The following is a 17,458-nucleotide window of genomic DNA, read 5'->3' on the forward strand; positions in this document are numbered from 1 at the left end:
CAATACCACTTTCCACTAGGAAAGTTAATAAGTATCCCTTAATAAGTATCCCTAGAGACCTTTGAGAAAAAAAGGGTTATACCTGTCTATAATTACCTAGAGATTAAAGCTGAAAAAAAATTTTTTTTAATGTTTGTTAATTATTTTTAAGTAATTTTGTGTTTTCTCTAATCTCTAATGCCTGGTTTAATAAAATGAGCTGGAATTTCATTCTGCTTCTGTATTTAGCCTGTTACCATATATTGTTTTGGTTGAGGTATCTGCAAAAATTTAGCTTTGTACAGATATATAATGTTTTAATAGTCTTTAGACAGTTGTGAATATTCTCTTTTGATACTCTCCCAAACTCAGATAACATTAGTTTCTAAATGTTATTTGAAATATGAAATCTGAAGCCATATTAATGAACTTTTGTATTCTGTTACATTTTTACATTCTGTTAAAACCCATTGGTCTTCCTTGTACTTTGAGTATCATGCACTGGTCATTTGGAAAAGGTTGGTTCACTAAGTTATATAGACCTTCCAAATGCTGACATGTTTTTAATACTATATAAAAAGATCACATTTGTTAAGATCACCACCAGTCTCAAGACAAAGAAGTCATAAGTATTGAGAGCTGTTAAATTCATGATGGCAGATATCCTGCAATTCTAATTTTCACTTGAAACCTTGAATTTTACCACTGGGAACAAAGATTGTCAGTTTCCTTGAAGGCAAGAGGCTCACACTGTTCCTTTTCAAGAAAATTTCTCCCAAATACGAAGTCTGACTAGCCATAGTTTGTCACTTGTCCTTTTCAGTAAAAATTCTATGAAAAAGCACTAGTTCAGCTGACAACTCAATTGCACAAAGTGCTTTATATATACTTGCCATTTTTTCACATAGAATGTTATACTCAAGGATTGAGTGTTAATAAGGTAAATAGCTTTGAATGCTTCATGAAGGATGTTCTTAGGTGAAATTGATAACCTTAAATACATGGCCATGAAGAATACAAAGACAGTCCTAGTATAGTTTGGTGCCACTGCCCTGTGATTCATCTAAAGCGTCAGTTGTTTTTCCTACCAAGGCTTTTTACACCATTGGTGCAGATATCAATATGGCGGGGAAAAGGTTGAATAAGATAGGAGAACAGCTTTAACCTCAAAGATCCCCTTGAGGAGATCTTGAGATAGCCTACCAGCCATACTTTGAGACCTGTTGGTCTACAGGGTCCGTAAATAGGAAGTAAAAATATTATTGCTCTCATATTTAAATGGTTAAATGATACGGTATATGAGAAAATGCTTTATAAACTGCAGCTGCAAAGCACTAGGTAAATATAAATTGATATCATTGCCGATAATAATTAGGAGTGAGTTACAAACAAAATTTGCCAATATTAACAACTGCATGCCACAAAAGATAGGCATCAGTGCAGTTATATGGAAGATTTCATTTATAATGCATCCTTTAGTTTATCCCTTTTTATAATTAAATATTTCACATTGGAGAATAATCCATGTTAGTTTCTAAATTTAAAACTATTTTGTAAAGTGTCTTCTAATATTGTTTACCTCCCAAATATTAGCAGTAGTAATGATAGCTCTGGTTTGTAAATTATATTCTTTCCAATTTGCATATGCCATTTCATATACTTAAATTCTACTTTTCCTCTGAGACTTCCTATCATTTTGATATTGAAGAGACATATACATACTCATACATATGTAAATACATAACTTAAAATACATGTGTTGAATTATTTCTTTAAGAAAGTAAGTTATCAGCTCCCTTCTTTAAATTCCTCCCTCTCTTATCTAATGTTTGTAAATATTAATGTGGGCTTTAAAAGTCACTTGCTCTTGAACCTAAGAAAATAATATTTGTATGTGTCATTTTTTTTCCCGAACAGAAATGACTGGGCAACCCAAAAGTGTGTCTTCTGTCAAGACAAAGCGTTATTGGCCCTTTGCTGTGATAGCCGCTCTTCTCATTGGGGGTTTTTTGTACACTCGTCCTCCTGAAGCAGAAACCACTGCTGTTCAAGAATTCCAGAACCAGATGAAACAACTGATGAATAAGTACCAAGGTCAAGATGAGAAGCTGTGGAAAAGGAGCCAGACATTCCTGGAAAAACATCTCAATGGTTCTCAATCTCGGCCTCAGCCTGCGATTTTGCTGCTCACTGCCGCCCGAGATGCTGAAGAAGCGCTCAGGTGTCTGAGCGAACAAATCGCTGATGCCTACTCCTCCTTCCGGAGTGTTCCTGCCATACGGATCGATGGGGCCAGCAAAGCTACTCGAGACAGTGATACTGTCAAAGAAGAAGTAGACCAGGAACTGAGCAATGGATTCAGAAATGGCCAGAATGCGGCTGTGGTCCACCGCTTTGAGTCACTGCCTGCAGGCTCTACTTTGATCTTCTATAAGTATTGTGACCATGAAAGTGCAGCCTTCAAAGATGTAGCCTTAGTCCTAACTGTCTTGTTGGAGGAGGAGACGCTCGGAACCAGTCTAGGCCTAAAGGAAATTGAAGAAAAAGTGAGAGATTTCCTCCAAGTCAAGTTCACCAACTCTGACACACCCAACTCCTACAAACATATGGACCCAGACAAATTGAGTGGGCTCTGGAGCCGTATTTCTCACTTAGTCCTGCCTGTACAACCTGAAAATGACCTGAAAAAAGGCATCTGCTTATAAAGGAAGACAGAAGAGAAAATTAAGTCTCAAGTGCTGAGAATTTTTTCAAACTTTAACGAGACAGCACTCAGTTCTTTTTGAAAGAACTGTTTTCTTTTTAAAGGAGGTTAGGTTCTTAGGTAAACATAGAACATCTGTATTGTTTATTCAGCCTAATTATCTGTTACCTAAGAGACTCGTTTCCCACTGAGATCTGTGTAAATGATATCTACAGACTATAAATTATATACAGTCCCATAGAGGATCTGCTTAGATTCCGGAGTGAGTCATTATTGCTGTGGTATGACCAGTGGGAGGGATTTGGCTCCTTCCTGTAAATCCTCCCCAATTTTTTAATTTGGATTTTTTTTCACAGAGTTTGTTATTAGTAAGACAGCTCCCTGAACGCAACTGTGGGCTTTCCTGTTTTGTTCTCTTTTTACATCATTTAGATGTGAATTCCTTAGTCAGCTTCTCCTTATAGGAACAAAAATAATGAAGGGCAATAATGAAGAGCCATCTGAGTGTTTGGGTGTTTCTTTCTTTTTTTCTTTAATTTTGGAGGGCAGGGAAAAGGAGACCAGGGAAAAGTTGTGGAATGGAGAAAGAAAGGGGAGGAAAAGTCTTCAAGATGAAATATTAAAATAAGTCACTGGGGGAATTCCTTGATGGTCTAGTGGGTGGAACTCCATGCTCTCACTGCCAAGGGCCTGGGTTCCATCCTTGGTTGGGGAGCTAAGATTCTGCAAGCCACCCCATGCACACTCAGAAATTAAAAAAAAAAAAGGTCACTGTCACCAGGGGTTCATCAAACATAGCTGTATGAACTCCATTCTCAGTGAATTCTGTTGGGACTTTTATTTTTCTTTAAGAAATTTTTATTCCTCCCAAGGATTCTGAAGCATGTATATGATGAGGTTTAGTATATTTGCTCACTTGGCTCTTAAGAACAGGCAAATCCAGGCAGTTTATTTTGTTCATATCCTGAAAATTTTGTTAAGAAAGATAATGTCAGAAGTTGGTAAACCGTTTTGTCAACCACCTGTCAGTGACTGAAGAGGGATTTGATTTTCTGAATGTCCATTTGTTGCAGTCTACGTCCTTTAATGACACTCTTGTAACAAGTATAAAGACTTACTCTGCACGTGATAAATTCTATTGAGTGCCTCAAGCCAAAAAGAAAGTGAAGTTTACTGTATATGAAGGATGTTAAGATGTACTGCTGTATATAACTGTACCGTAGGATTTCAGTTTTAACTTTGCATCTCTTAACAGCTTTCTCATCTGTCAACAGCTTTAGTTTTCTTAGAATCTTAAAATTCTGGATCAACTTTCTTTATTTTTTTATTGTCTACAAACCTTTAAATGACAATATTGTTTTTAGAATACTAAAGCCTGTCAGTGGCTTCTTCATTTACCTTTTGAGGATCCCTAACTGATGGTAGAGTATGGTCTTATTTCTTCCCACTAGGACTACCAATATTCATAAATTTATACTACTTATTATAATTTGTTCCCGACACTGTCAGAAGTCAGATATTCTTGATTTATAGAGGATTCTAAAATAAGAATTTTTGAAAAGGCTTATTTTATACATATATGTATTATACGGAGAAACAGATGTTTTTATTAACTGTTTCATTGACCAAAATTTTAAAATAATATTACTTATATCAGGAAAAATAATTGTAGCAGCTAATCTGTAAATGACTTTAAAAGCTATTTTAGTAATTTAAATAAATTTACTTTTTTGGTTTGTACTCTGTGTGTTGTACGTTTAATGACTCGTATACCTTTTAAAAAATTATTCCTAGGGTTTTCTTTATACTTGAACAATTTTAGTGACTTCTGCTTGGAGAAACAAAGGGCAAAGAGAAAACTGGAGCTGCTCACAAGTACGTTGGTAGAAAATACAATCACTGTGGTTTTCTGTTTCATCTGGGGATTTTGAATTATCACGAAAGTTGAATTAAAGTATTCCTCACTTGGTAAAAATCTACACCATGTTTCTCAATTTTTTCATTCTCACCTCCCTAAGGAACCTTTTTAGGTTTTTTTTTCCCCCCTAATCATCTACCCCCATGAAATTTTAATACTTCATACAGACTGTGAATCATATACATACTTTTATGCTTTATACACATGAAGGGTAAGATTTTGTTGCCCTCACTAAAAATGGGTGCTCAAGAACATCTGTATTTTAGATCATTGATGCCTGAAATACTGTTTTGTTCATGTTACCAATAATACTTTTGGAGGGGAAATTGTAATAAATCATTGGCTTGAAAATAGGAACTTGGGCCTCTAGAAATTAGGCCATTGTGACTTTGGGTGACTACATGGGCCCAGGGAAAACCACAGTGCAATGCTGACCTTACAGATTTCTGTAAACATAATTTGCTTCCCGTCTTTTAATGACTCATATTACTTGTAAAAAAGTTTTCTTAATCTCTAATCTTCAAAACAAAAACTGAAAGAAAACCTGATTTTCATTCTATGAAGAGAATTTAGAAACTTAGAATTTCTAAGAAATTATAATTCGTAACTTAGAATTTGCATAGTTAATACCTAAACTGAAGCTGTAAAGCCAAATTTACCTCTGATCTTAGATCATCAGAAAGTGGACTTGATGTTCACAGTATGAAGAAACATTTCTCATTGACTGCAAAAAAAACCAGTGGACTTCTCTACATTGTCCTTATCAAGGCCACAGAGTAAAATCTTACGAAGATTTTTACTGACCTTAACAACCTTTGATGAAAGTGTAAGTCCTGAGTTTGGGAAACCAAACTGAGAAGTCTTCCATTGTTTGCCACTGACTTGGGAAAAGAGGAAACTCCTGCTTTAAGCCTGTCTTTGGCCTAGATTCAGAGAAGTCCTGTTTGGCTTTCAGGTTCTTTTGGATGGTAGGGGAAATATAACCCATCATCTGAGGATAAACAGGAGAAACCTTTGGCAATTTGCAAATTGTTGTCTTTCTGCATACTCTTGAACACTTCAGAAATATTCATATATCTTGCCTTCTCTCTCTCTCATCTCTGCTAATTACGCTCTGCTAATTCTTACTTTTTCTGAAGCCTTTATTTTTTTAGGCAAAAATTCACTGAAACCTTCCTTAAGTCCCTACTATGGAATACTGGTGCAGGTGCCTCTTTATGCTTTTGTTCAGCCTGTATTACTCCTGACACCACATTTAGCTCATTCCCACTACCATATTTGTTGTCTAGTCGCTCAGTCATATATGACTCTGCAATTGCAAGGACTGCAGCATGCCAGACTTCCCTGTCCTTCACCATCTTCTGGAGTTTGCTCAAATTCATGTACATTGAGTCGGCGATGGCATCCAACCATCTCGAACTCTGTCATCCCCTTCTGCCTTCAATCTTTCCCGCATCAAGATCTTTTCCAATGAGTTGGCTCTTCGCCAACTGGAATCAGGTGGCTAAAGTCTTGGAGCTTCAGCTTCAGCATCAGCCCTTCCAATGAATACTCAGGACTGATTTCCTTTACGATTGACTGGTTTGATCTTGCAGTCCGAGGGACTCGCAAGAGTCTTCTCCAACACCACAGTTCAAAAGCACCAATTCTTCAGTGCTCAACTTTATGGTCCAACTCTCACATCCATACATGACTACTGGAAAAACCATAGCTTTGATTAGACAGACCTTTGTCAGCAAAGTGGTGTCTGTGCTTTTTAATACGCTGTCTAGGTTTGTCAGCTTTTCTTCCAAGGAGCAAGTATCCTTTAAATTCACGACTGCAGTCACCAACAGCAGTGATTTTGGAGCTCAAGAAAATAAAGCCTGTCATTATTTCCATTGTTTCCTCATCTATTTGTTATGAAGTAATGAGACCTGATGCCATGATCTTAGTTTTTAGAATGTTGAGTTTTAAGCCAGTTTTTTCACACTCCTCCTTCACCTTCATCAAAAGGCTCTTTAGTTCCTCTTCACTTTCTGCCAGTAGGGTGGTGTCATCTGTGTATCTAAGGTTATTGATATTAATCCCAGAAATCTTGATTCCAGCTTGTGCTTCATCCAGCCCAGCATTTTGCATGATGTACTCTGCATATATAAATTAAATAAGCAGGGTGACAATATACAGCCTTGACATACTCCTTTCCCAATTTGGAACCAGTCAGTTGTTCTGTGCCTGGTTCTAACTGTTGCTTCTTGACCTGCATATAGGTTTCTAAGGAGGCAGGTAAGGTGGTCTGGTATTCCTATCTCAGAATTTTCCAGTTTGTTGTGATCCACAGTCAAAGGCTTTACCATAGTCAATGAAGCAGAAGTGGATGTTTTTATACCTATTTTTAAAAAAATTGTATTTACAATGAAATTAGATTTATAATATTGTGTCAATTTCTGCTCTACACTAAAGTGATTCAGTTAACTATGTATATAGTCTTTTTCATGCTATTTTTATTATGGCTTATTACAGGATATTAAATATAGTTCCCTGTAGTTATACAGTAGGACCTTGTTGTTTATCCATCCTATATATAATGGGGTTTTTTTTTTAACTTTACATAATTGTATTAGTTTTGCCAAATATCAAAATGAATCCGCCACAGGTATACATGTGCTCCCCATCCTGAACCCTCCTCCCTCCCCATACCATCCCTCTGGGTCGTCCCAGTGCACCAGCCCCAAGCATCCAGTATCGTGCATCGAACCTGGACTGGCATCTCGTTTCATACATGATATTTTACATGTTTCAATGCCATTCTCCCAAATCTTCCCACCCTCTCCCTCTCCCACAGAGTCCATAAGACTGTTCCATACGTCAGTGTCTCTTTTGCTGTCTCGTACACAGGGTTATTGTTATCATCTTTCTAAATTCCATATATATGCATTAGTATACTGTATTGGTGTTTTTCCTTCTGGCTTACTTCACTCTGTATAATAGGTTCCAGTTTCATCCACCTCATTAGAACTGATTCAAATGAATTCTTTTTAATGGCTGAGTAATACTCCATTGTGTATATGTACCACAGCTTTCTTATCCATTCATCTGCTGATGGACATCTAGGTTGCTTCCATGTCCTGGCTATTATAAACAGTGCTGCGATGAACATTGGGGTACATGTGTCTCTTTCCCTTCCGGTTTCCTCAGTGTGTATGCCCAGCAGTGGGATTGCTGGATCATAAGGCAGTTCTATTTCCAGTTTTTTAAGGAATCTCCACACTGTTCTCCATAGTGGCTGTACTAGTTTGCATTCCCACCAACAGTGTAAGAGGGTTCCCTTTTCTCCACACCCTCTCCAGCATTTATTATTTGTAGACTTTTGGATCGCAGCCATTCTGACTGGTGTGAAATGGTACCTCACAGTGGTCTTGATTTGCATTTCTCTGATAATGAGTGATGTTGAGCATCTTTTCATGTGTTTGTTAGCCATCTGTATGTCTTCTTTGGAGAAATGTCTATTTAGTTCTTTGGCCCAGTTTTTGACTGGGTCATTTATTTTTCTGGAGTTGAGCTGTAGGAGTTGCTTGTATATTTTTGAGATTAGTTGTTTGTCAGTTGCTTCATTTGCTATTATTTTCTCCCATTCTGAAGGCTGTCTTTTCACCTTGCTTATAGTTTCCTTTGATGTGCAGAAGCTTTTAAGGTTAATTAGGTCCCATTTGTTTATTTTTGCTTTTATTTCCAATATTCTGGGAGGTGGGTCATAGAGGATCCTGCTGTGATGTATGTCAGAGAGTGTTTTGCCTATGTTCTCCTCTAGGAGTTTTATAGTTTCTGGTCTTACGTTTAGATCTTTAATCCATTTTGAGTTTATTTTTGTGTATGGTGTTAGAAAGTGGTCTAGTTTCATTCTTTTACAAGTGGTTGACCAGATTTCCCAGCACCACTTGTTAAAGAGATTGTCTTTAATCCATTGTATATTCTTGCCTCCTTTGTCAAAGATAAGGTGTCCATATGTGCGTGGATTTATCTCTGGGCTTTCTATTTTGTTCCATTGATCTATATTTCTGTCTTTGTGCCAGTACCATCAAATAAATAACCTAACTCTACACCTAAAGCAACTAGAAAAGGAAGAAATGAAGAACCCCAGGGTTAGTAGAAGGAAAGAAATCTTAAAAATTAGAGCAGAAATAAATGCAAAAGAAACAAAAGAGACCATAGCAAAAATCAACAAAACCAAAAGCTGGTTCTTTGAAAGGATAAATAAAATTGACAAACCATTAGCCAGACTCATCAAGAAACAAAGGGAGAAAAATCAAATCAATAAAATTAGAAATGAAAATGGAGAGATCACAACAGACAACACAGAAATACAAAGGATCATAAGAGACTACTATCAACAATTATATGCCAATAAAATGGACAACGTGGAAGAAATGGACAAATTCTTAGAAAAGTACAACTTTCCAAAACTCGACCAGGAAGAAATAGAAAATCTTAACAGACCCATCACAAGCACGGAAATTAAAACTGTAATCAAAAATCTTCCAGCAAACAAAAGCCCAGGTCCAGACAGCTTCACAGCTGAATTCTACCAAAAATTTAGAGAAGAGCTAACACCTATCCTGCTCAAACTCTTCCAGAAAATTGCAGAGGAAGGTAAACTTCCAAACTCATTCTATGAGGCCACCATCACCCTAATACCAAAACCTGACAAAGATCCCACAAAAAAAGAAAACTACAGGCCAATATCACTGATGAACATAGATGCAAAAATCCTAAACAAAATTCTAGCAATCCGAATCCAACAACACATTAAAAAGATCATACACCATGACCAAGTGGACTTTATCCCAGGGATGCAAGGATTCTTCAATATCTGCAAATCAATCAATGTAATACACCACATTAACAAATTGAAAAATAAAAACCGTATGATTATCTCAGTAGATGCAGAGAAAGCCTTTGACAAAATTCAACACCCATTTATGATAAAAACTCTCCAGAAAGCAGGAATAGAAGGAACATATCTCAACATAATAAAAGCTATATATGACAAACCCACAGCAAACATTATCCTCAATGGTGAAAAATTGAAAGCATTTCCTCTAAAGTCAGGAACAAGACAAGGGTGCCCACTTTCACCATTACTATTCAACATAGTTTTGGAAGTTTTGGCCACAGCAATCAGAGCAGAAAAAGAAATAAAAGGAATCCAAATTGGAAAAGAAGAAGTAAAACTCTCACTATTTGCAGATGACATGATCCTCTACATAGAAAACCCGAAAGACTCCACCAGAAAATTACTAGAACTAATCAATGACTATAGTAAAGTTGCAGGATATAAAATCAACACACAGAAATCCCTTGCATACCTATACACTAATAATGAGAAAACAGAAAGAGAAATTAAGGAAACAATTCCATTCACCATTGCAACGGAAAGAATAAAATACTTAGGAATATATCTACCTAAAGAAACTAAAGACCTATATATAGAAAACTATAAAACACTGGTGAAAGAAATCAAAGAGGACACTAATAGATGGAGAAATATACCATGTTCATGGATTGGAAGAATCAATATAGTGAAAATGAGTATACTACCCAAAGCAATTTATAGATTCAATGCAATCCCTATCAAGCCACCAACAGTATTCTTCACAGGGCTAGAACAAATAATTTCACAATTTGTATGGAAATACAAAAAACCTTGAATAGCCAGAGCAATCTTGAGAAAGAAGAATGGAACTGGAGGAATCAACCTACCTGACTTCAGGCTCTACTACAAAGCCACAGTTATATAATGGTTTTTATCTGCTAATCTCAAACTCCCAATCCTTCCCTTCCATACCATTCCTCCCCCATTGGCTGCCACAAGTCAGTTCTCTGTAAATGTGGTTCTGTGATATGGATATATTCATTTGTGTCACTTTAAATTCCACATATAAGTGATAACACGGTATTTGTATTCCTCTTTTTTCTATACAATTTAATTTTTATTTATTTTTGGGTGTGCTGGGTCTTTGTTGCTGAGCAGGCTTTTCTCTAGTTATGGTGAGCAGGGGCTACTCTTTAGGTGCAGCGTGTGGGCTTTGCATTGCAGTGGCTTCTTTTGTGGGGAGCCCAGGCTCTAGGGCTAGTAGGCTGAGTAGTTGTGGCTCCTGAACTCTAGAGCACAGACTCAGTAGTTGTGGCACATGGGCTTAGTTGCTCCACAGTATGTGGGATCTTCTGGGTCAGGAATTAAACCCACATCTCCTACACTGGCAGGTGGAGTCTTTACCACTGAGCTGCCAGGGAAGCCCTCTATTTCTCTTTCTGACTTACTTCACTCTGTAATTCTAGGTCTATCCTTGTTTACACTATCCTGCAAGTGGCATTATTTTGTTGGCATTATTTTGTTCTTTTTAATATATGTGTATACACACATCTTCTTTATCTGTTTAGCTGCAGATAGACACTTAGGTTGTCTCCATGTTTGGCTATTGTAAATAGCTGCTATGTACATAGGTATGCATGTATCTTTTTGAATTAAAGTTTTCTTAAAAGAGCTAGCAAGTTTCCTTACATCTTTTCATGTTGCCTAAGAGAGTAATTATAGTCTAGATAAGAGATGGCTATTCATGTGGAGAGAAGATAGATAAGAAAAATATTTGAGAAGTAGAAATGATAAGAGTTGGTGGTTGAATGTAATATTACAGAGAAAAACACCTCATAAAGGACTCTTCAAAGTGCTGTACTACTAAAAATATCTCTTCAGTCTATTTAGCTCATCTGTCTTCTCCCCAGATACTAAGTACACAGTGCTAGACTAAATTCTTATCTCTACATATCTTTCTGTTGACTTTTAGCATTTTGTAGTAGAGATGTAATCAGGAATTACTTAATTGTTAATAAAAATCCTGTCTAATCAACAAAAGAGAAAAGGAGGGGTAAGGTGGATATTATAAGAATATAGATCTCAGACTCCAAGGTGGGAAAATATGGGAACTGTGAGGACTGTTCTGCATGGAAACCTCATGGACGTTCCCTCTGCCTCTCTACTTCCTGCTTGCTGTGCCTCAGCAACTTCCCCCTTGTGACTTAAACACACCAAGAGAGTGAACCTGATTGGCTTGGTCCAGTGTATGGGGTGATCCCTGAAAAGAATGTATAATTAAACATAGCTGCCTAGGTTACCCCTTTAATAGGGTCTGTGGGCTGGGGATAGAGTTGGACAGTCTTCTGAGGTCAGGCCAAGAAATGGGCAGACATAGTTAAGAGACAACTGAATACATCCTCAAACTTATAGGCCTTCATATAATGTGATGCTATCCTTTTTCATTCATTTTGCCTTTAAAAATATATCAGTGAAAGGAAATTAAAGGTAGTGGAAACAATGAAGTTTTAAAATCTGAGTCCTGGTCATGGCTCTGTCTGATAAATTTGACCTAAGCAAGTTCTTTTTGTAGCTCTGCTACAAATGTGTTCTGAATTTTTCCCATTGCTTCTGTGTAGTGTTTCCTAGGAGAAGGCAATGGCAAACCACTCCAGTACTCTTGCCTAGAAAATCCCATGGACAGAGGAGCCTGGTAGGCTGCAGTCCATGGGGTCTCGAAGAGTCGGACACGACTGAGCGACTTCACTTTCACTTTCCACTTTCATGCATTGGAGAAGGAAATGGCAACCCACTCCAGTGTTCTTGCCTGGAGAATCCCAGGGACGGGGGAGCCTGGTGGGCTGCCATCTATGGGGTCACTCAGGGTCAGACACAACTAAAGCAGCTTAGCAGCAGCAGTGTTTCCTATGCTGAAAAAAAGAATGGCACAGTAAAAAAAAATCCCACCTACTATTTTAATGTATAATGGCTATTATTAATTTGTTCTAAGTCCCTCACAAGCACACCGAGCTTCCTTTAGATTTCAGTCTGTTTCTTGGGCATGTGAGGTAGGAAGTGACCAAATACTCCTGATTCAAACTTGATTTTTTTAAGAGTTTGTTTTCCCACTTTGAGAGAGCACCATTCTTAGGCTAAACCCAAGAAGAGAAACACTCCTTTCTATATAGCCCATAAGAGAACATTTAAATATAATTATTATGTCCTTTTCTTGACGAGCAACTCTTTTTAATGTGCTCTTAATATATCAAAGTTTCAATGGACTTTCTTTTACCTTGTCTGTAATGAAGATGGAAAAGATCTATATCAAAATTTTTGTATTTGAATATATATTAAGTTGTCCCTCGTTCTAGTTTTTGTTAACTATTGAGTGCTTATTAATGCTCCAAACACTGTTTCAACAGCCCTATGTGTATTAACTGATTTGTCACAATAACCCTGCAAGGTGGTTCATTTCAGTTCAATTCGGCCCCTCAGTCATGTCTGACTCTGGGACCCAAAGAACTGCAGCAGGCCAGGCTTCCCTGTCCATCACCAGCTCCTGGAGCTTGCTCAAACTCATGTCCATCGAGTCAGTAATGTCATCCAACCATCTCATCCTCTGTTGTCCCCGTCTCTTCCTGCCTTTAATCTTTCCCAGTTTCAGGGTCTTTTCCAATGAGTCAGGTCTTTGCATCAGGTGGCCACAGTATTGGAGCTTCAGCTTCAGCATCAGCCCTTCCAATGAATACTTAGGACTGATTTCCTTTAGGATTGACTGGTTTGATCTTGCAGTTCAAGGGATTCGCAAGAGTCTTCTCCAACACCACAGTTCAAAAGCACCAATTCTTCAGTGCTCAACTTTCTTTATAGTCCAACTCTCACATCTATACATGACCACTAGAAAAACCATAGCTTTGACTAGATGGACCTTTGTTGGCAGAGTAATGTCTCTGCTTTTTAATATGCTGTCTAGGTGGATTGTAGCTTTTCTTCCAAGGAGCAAGCATCTTTTAATTTCATGACTGCAGTCACAACCTGCAGTGATTTTGGAGCCCAAGAAGATAAAGCCTGTCACTGTTTCCATTTTTTCCCCCATTTATCTGCCATGAAGTGATGGGACCGGATGCCATGATCTTCATTTTTGAAATGTTGGGTTTTAAGCCTGCTTTTTCACTCTCCTCTTTCACTTTAATCAAGAGGCTCCTCAGTTTCTCTTCGCTTTCTGCCAGTAGGGTGGTGTCATCTACATATCTGAGGTTATTGATATTTCTCCTTGCAATCTTGATTCCAACTTGTGCTTCATACAGTCCAGCATTTCACATGATATGCTCTGCAAGGTGGTACTATTACCCCAACTTTATTATCAGGAAACTGAAGCACAGAAAAGCTAAAATGACACTTAAGAATACCCAAGTTAAAAATATTAAAGCAGAGATTTGAACACAGGCAGTCCATGTTTAAGACACCTATCCTTACTACTGTGCAGAGAATCTCTAAAACCACATATATGTTTTCCTCCAGTTTATTCAGGCTCTATACCAGTTGGAGTATTTCAACTCCAAGTATTTTTGTATTTCAAAAATACAAAGTATTTTTCCAACTTTGTAGATTTTTTTTTCTATTGAATTATAGTTGATTTACAGTATTGTGTTAGTTTCCGATGTACAGCAAAGTGATTCAGATATATATTTTTTTCTGATTCTTTTCCATTATTGATTATTACAAGATATTGAATATAGTTCCCTGTGCTATACAGTAAATTTTTGTTTTTTGTCTATTTCATATATAGTGGTATGTATCCCATACTTCTCATTTATCCCGCCTCCCTTCCTTTCCCCTTTTTTAACCATGTTTGTTTTCTATATATGTGAATCTATTTCCATTTTGTGAATAAGTTTTTGTATCCTTTTTTAGATTCCACATATAAGTGATATCAAATGATATTTGTTTTTCTCTGTATGATAATCTCCAGGTCCATCCATGTTCTGCAAATGGCAATATTTCATTCTTTTTTATGCCTGAGTAATATCCTATTATATATATGTACAACATCTTTATCCATTCCTCTGTTGTGGACATTTGGGATGTTTCCATGTCTTGGTTATTATAAATAGTGCTGAACGTTGGACTATATGTGTCTTTTCAAATTAGAATTTTTATCTTTTCTGATATACGCCCAGTAGTGGAACTGGGGTGTCCCATGTGGTTCAGTGGTAAAGAACCACTGAACCTGGCAATGCAGGAGACCCCAGTTCAACCCCTGCATCGGGAACATCCCCTGGAGGAGGAAACGGCAACCCATTCCAGTATTCTTGCCTGGAGAATCCCATGGAAAGAGGAACTTGGCAGGCTACAGTCCATAGAGTTGCAAAGAATCAGACACACCTGCGCATGCACACACACGGTAACTACTTTTGGTTTTTAAGGAACTTCCTTCCTGTTCTTCATAGTGGCTGTACCAGTTTACCAACAGTGTGAGAGGGTTACCTTTCCTCTACATCCTCTCCAGCGTTTATTATTTGAGACTTTTTGACGATGGCCATACTGACTGGTGCGAGGTGATACCTCTTTGTAGTTTTCATTTACATTTTTTTTAACAATTCATGATGTTGAGCATCTTTTCATGTGCCCGTTGGCCATCTGTATGTCTTCTTTGGAGAAATGTCTATTTAGGTCTTCTGTTCATTTTTTTTTTATTGGGTTGGGTCTTTGATATTGAATTGTTTGCCAACTTTGTAGATTCTTATTTGTGATTTTCCTTTAAGCCATTTTCTTTCTTGCCTTCTTGCTCAGCTTCATGGAATCCAGTATTGCACACACCAAGGATCTAAAGAATTCTGAGTAGAGTGAGACAATCACACAGTCCTACCTGTTGACTCACATTGGCATACATTGACATCATGCTTTTTTAACTGGAAACCTGAAGTGTTGACTCACAATTCATCATTTTCGAAATAGCTGCACGCAACCGAGTTGTTAGCTGTGCCTGCATACCACAGAGCCTTTGTTTTTGCCTGTCCTCAGCCTTTGATATCAGACAGCACTTCTTGAAATTCCTAAGGAAGAGTCCATTTGCTTTAGTAGCATTGGTCATTTGGGAATTCCTTGTCAGTCCAGGGACTAGGCTTTCACTGCAGGATGAAGGGGGAGGTGGCCCAGGTTCGATTTCTGGTTGGGGAGCTAAGATCCAGCAAGACATGTGGTGTGGCAGACAAAAAAAAAATTGATAATTTCACAGAAACTCTTGGAAAAGGATGATTAAGAGCACAGACCCTACAATGCCAGTTCCATACTTTTTTCAATGAGTGACACTGGCAAATTACTTCTCTGAGCCTCAGTTTCCTCATCTCTAAAAAGGGAGAAGTAATATAGCTACTCCCTTAATGGTATTGTGAGAATTAAGTCAGTTACACATACAAAGCACTTAGAAAGTGCTGAGCACATCAAAGGGTACAACATTAGCCACTTTTATTCACCTAAATTCTTACAAAGGATTCTCCTCGTCCCCTCTGTGTGGCATCCACTGTGGCTGGCTTCTATTACTACCTCCTATGTGATCCTTATTACACAGAGTATGTGGGCTCTTTCCAGCTTACAGCTCCATCACAAACCCCAATCCGTTGCAATGTTCATTAAACAAAGGGCTTCCAGTTACCAGAATTCATCCTCCCCCCAAATCTGGGAGATTATGAAGAAGGAGAAAGCTTTCCATCTCACACATATTATTGATAGCTCTTTCATATTTCCGTGGCTTATTCAGCTTCACTGTCCTTGAATCCTTAAAGACCTTACTTTTACTCAAGCAACTGTAGTTTGTTGAGATTATTTTCCAAGTGCTGCACAGACCACTCTGTGTTAAATACAGAGATGTGCCACCTAGACCCCCTTACAAGGAAAAAACTTTTGTGCCAAATGCTGGGAGTGTGGCCAATGGACAACTTCACAGTCCGCCACTTCATGGATTGCTTCAGCTGCAGAGTCACTTTACCCAAGGTTATGCCCGGGGAGAGGGAGGGGGTGCACATCCCATGGCTAATTGAGAAAATATATATAGACTCAGCTTTCTCAGCCCAAGACAATGGAGTTTGGACTGGTCATTTGCATCCAGAGCTCCCCCATGAGCCTGGCTGAGGCTATAGCACTCTATCATAGTGTGACATCCTGCTTCCTTCCCCACCCTTCCACAGGTGTTCATTCATACCCAGCACATTCCCTGGTAAACATGCAGCATACTAAATTTTGTTTCATAGTCTGCTTCTCAGAGACACCCCTTCCTGTGTCATGCTCTAAGCTTAGTGTAGTCCATAAATGGAGCAAATAATAGCTAATGTTTACTGAGCATTAAGTATGTGCCATACACCATGATTAGAGAAGGCAATGGCACCCCACTCCAGTACTCTTGCCTGGGAAATCCCATGGGCAGAGGAGCCTGGTAGGCTACAGTCCATGGGGTTGCAAAGAGTCGGACACAACTGAGCGACTTCACTTTCACTTTTCACTTTTCACTTTCATGCACTGGAGAAGGAAATGGCAACCCACTCCAGTGTTCTTGCCTGGAGAATCCCAGGGACAGGAGCCTGGTGGGCTGCCATCTATGGGGTCGCACAGAGTCCGACACGACTGACGTGACTTAGCAGCAGCATACACCATGATTGACACTGTAAATATATTGGATTGGCAAAAAACTTCATTTAGTTTTTTCCATAAGCTGGCTTTAGTAACAGTTATCTTTAACTTCATTCAAAGGAATTTTGTTAGATTGCATTGTAACAATTGTCATTAAAAAAAATCTAAGTTGGTGATTTTTTTATGTAGCCATTTTAATATTGAAGATAGAAGGAAAAAGTGACATTTTCAGCGTATTATGTTTTATTATTTCAAGAAAGGTAAAAACGCAACTGAAATGCAAAAAAAATAAAATAAATAAAACGGATTTGTGTAGTGTATGGAGAAGGTGCTGTGCCTTATCGAACATGTCAAAAGTGGTTTGCAGAGTTTTATGCTGGAGAATGCTGCATGGTCAGGA

The 17,458-nt window shown here is 38.1% G+C and overlaps 1 protein-coding gene across 8 annotated transcripts in view; it reads left to right on the forward strand.

Annotated features, from left to right (window-relative positions):
• TOR1AIP1 (torsin 1A interacting protein 1) overlaps nt 1-4,421 on the forward strand; it is a 45,543-nt gene extending 41,122 nt beyond the window's left edge. For all 8 annotated transcript variants that reach the window (NM_001435071.1, NM_001435073.1, NM_001435072.1 and 5 more), the window contains one exon: nt 1,897-4,421. In NM_001435071.1, the coding sequence (NP_001422000.1) occupies nt 1,897-2,684 (788 nt within the window). In that variant the 3' untranslated portion in view covers nt 2,685-4,421. The remainder of the gene's footprint in view (nt 1-1,896) is intronic.
• The last annotated feature ends 13,037 nt before the right edge of the window (nt 4,422-17,458 follow it).

This window comes from Bos taurus, chromosome 16 (assembly GCF_002263795.3).
Source record: "Bos taurus isolate L1 Dominette 01449 registration number 42190680 breed Hereford chromosome 16, ARS-UCD2.0, whole genome shotgun sequence".
In the NCBI taxonomy this organism is placed as follows: domain Eukaryota; kingdom Metazoa; phylum Chordata; class Mammalia; order Artiodactyla; family Bovidae; genus Bos; species Bos taurus.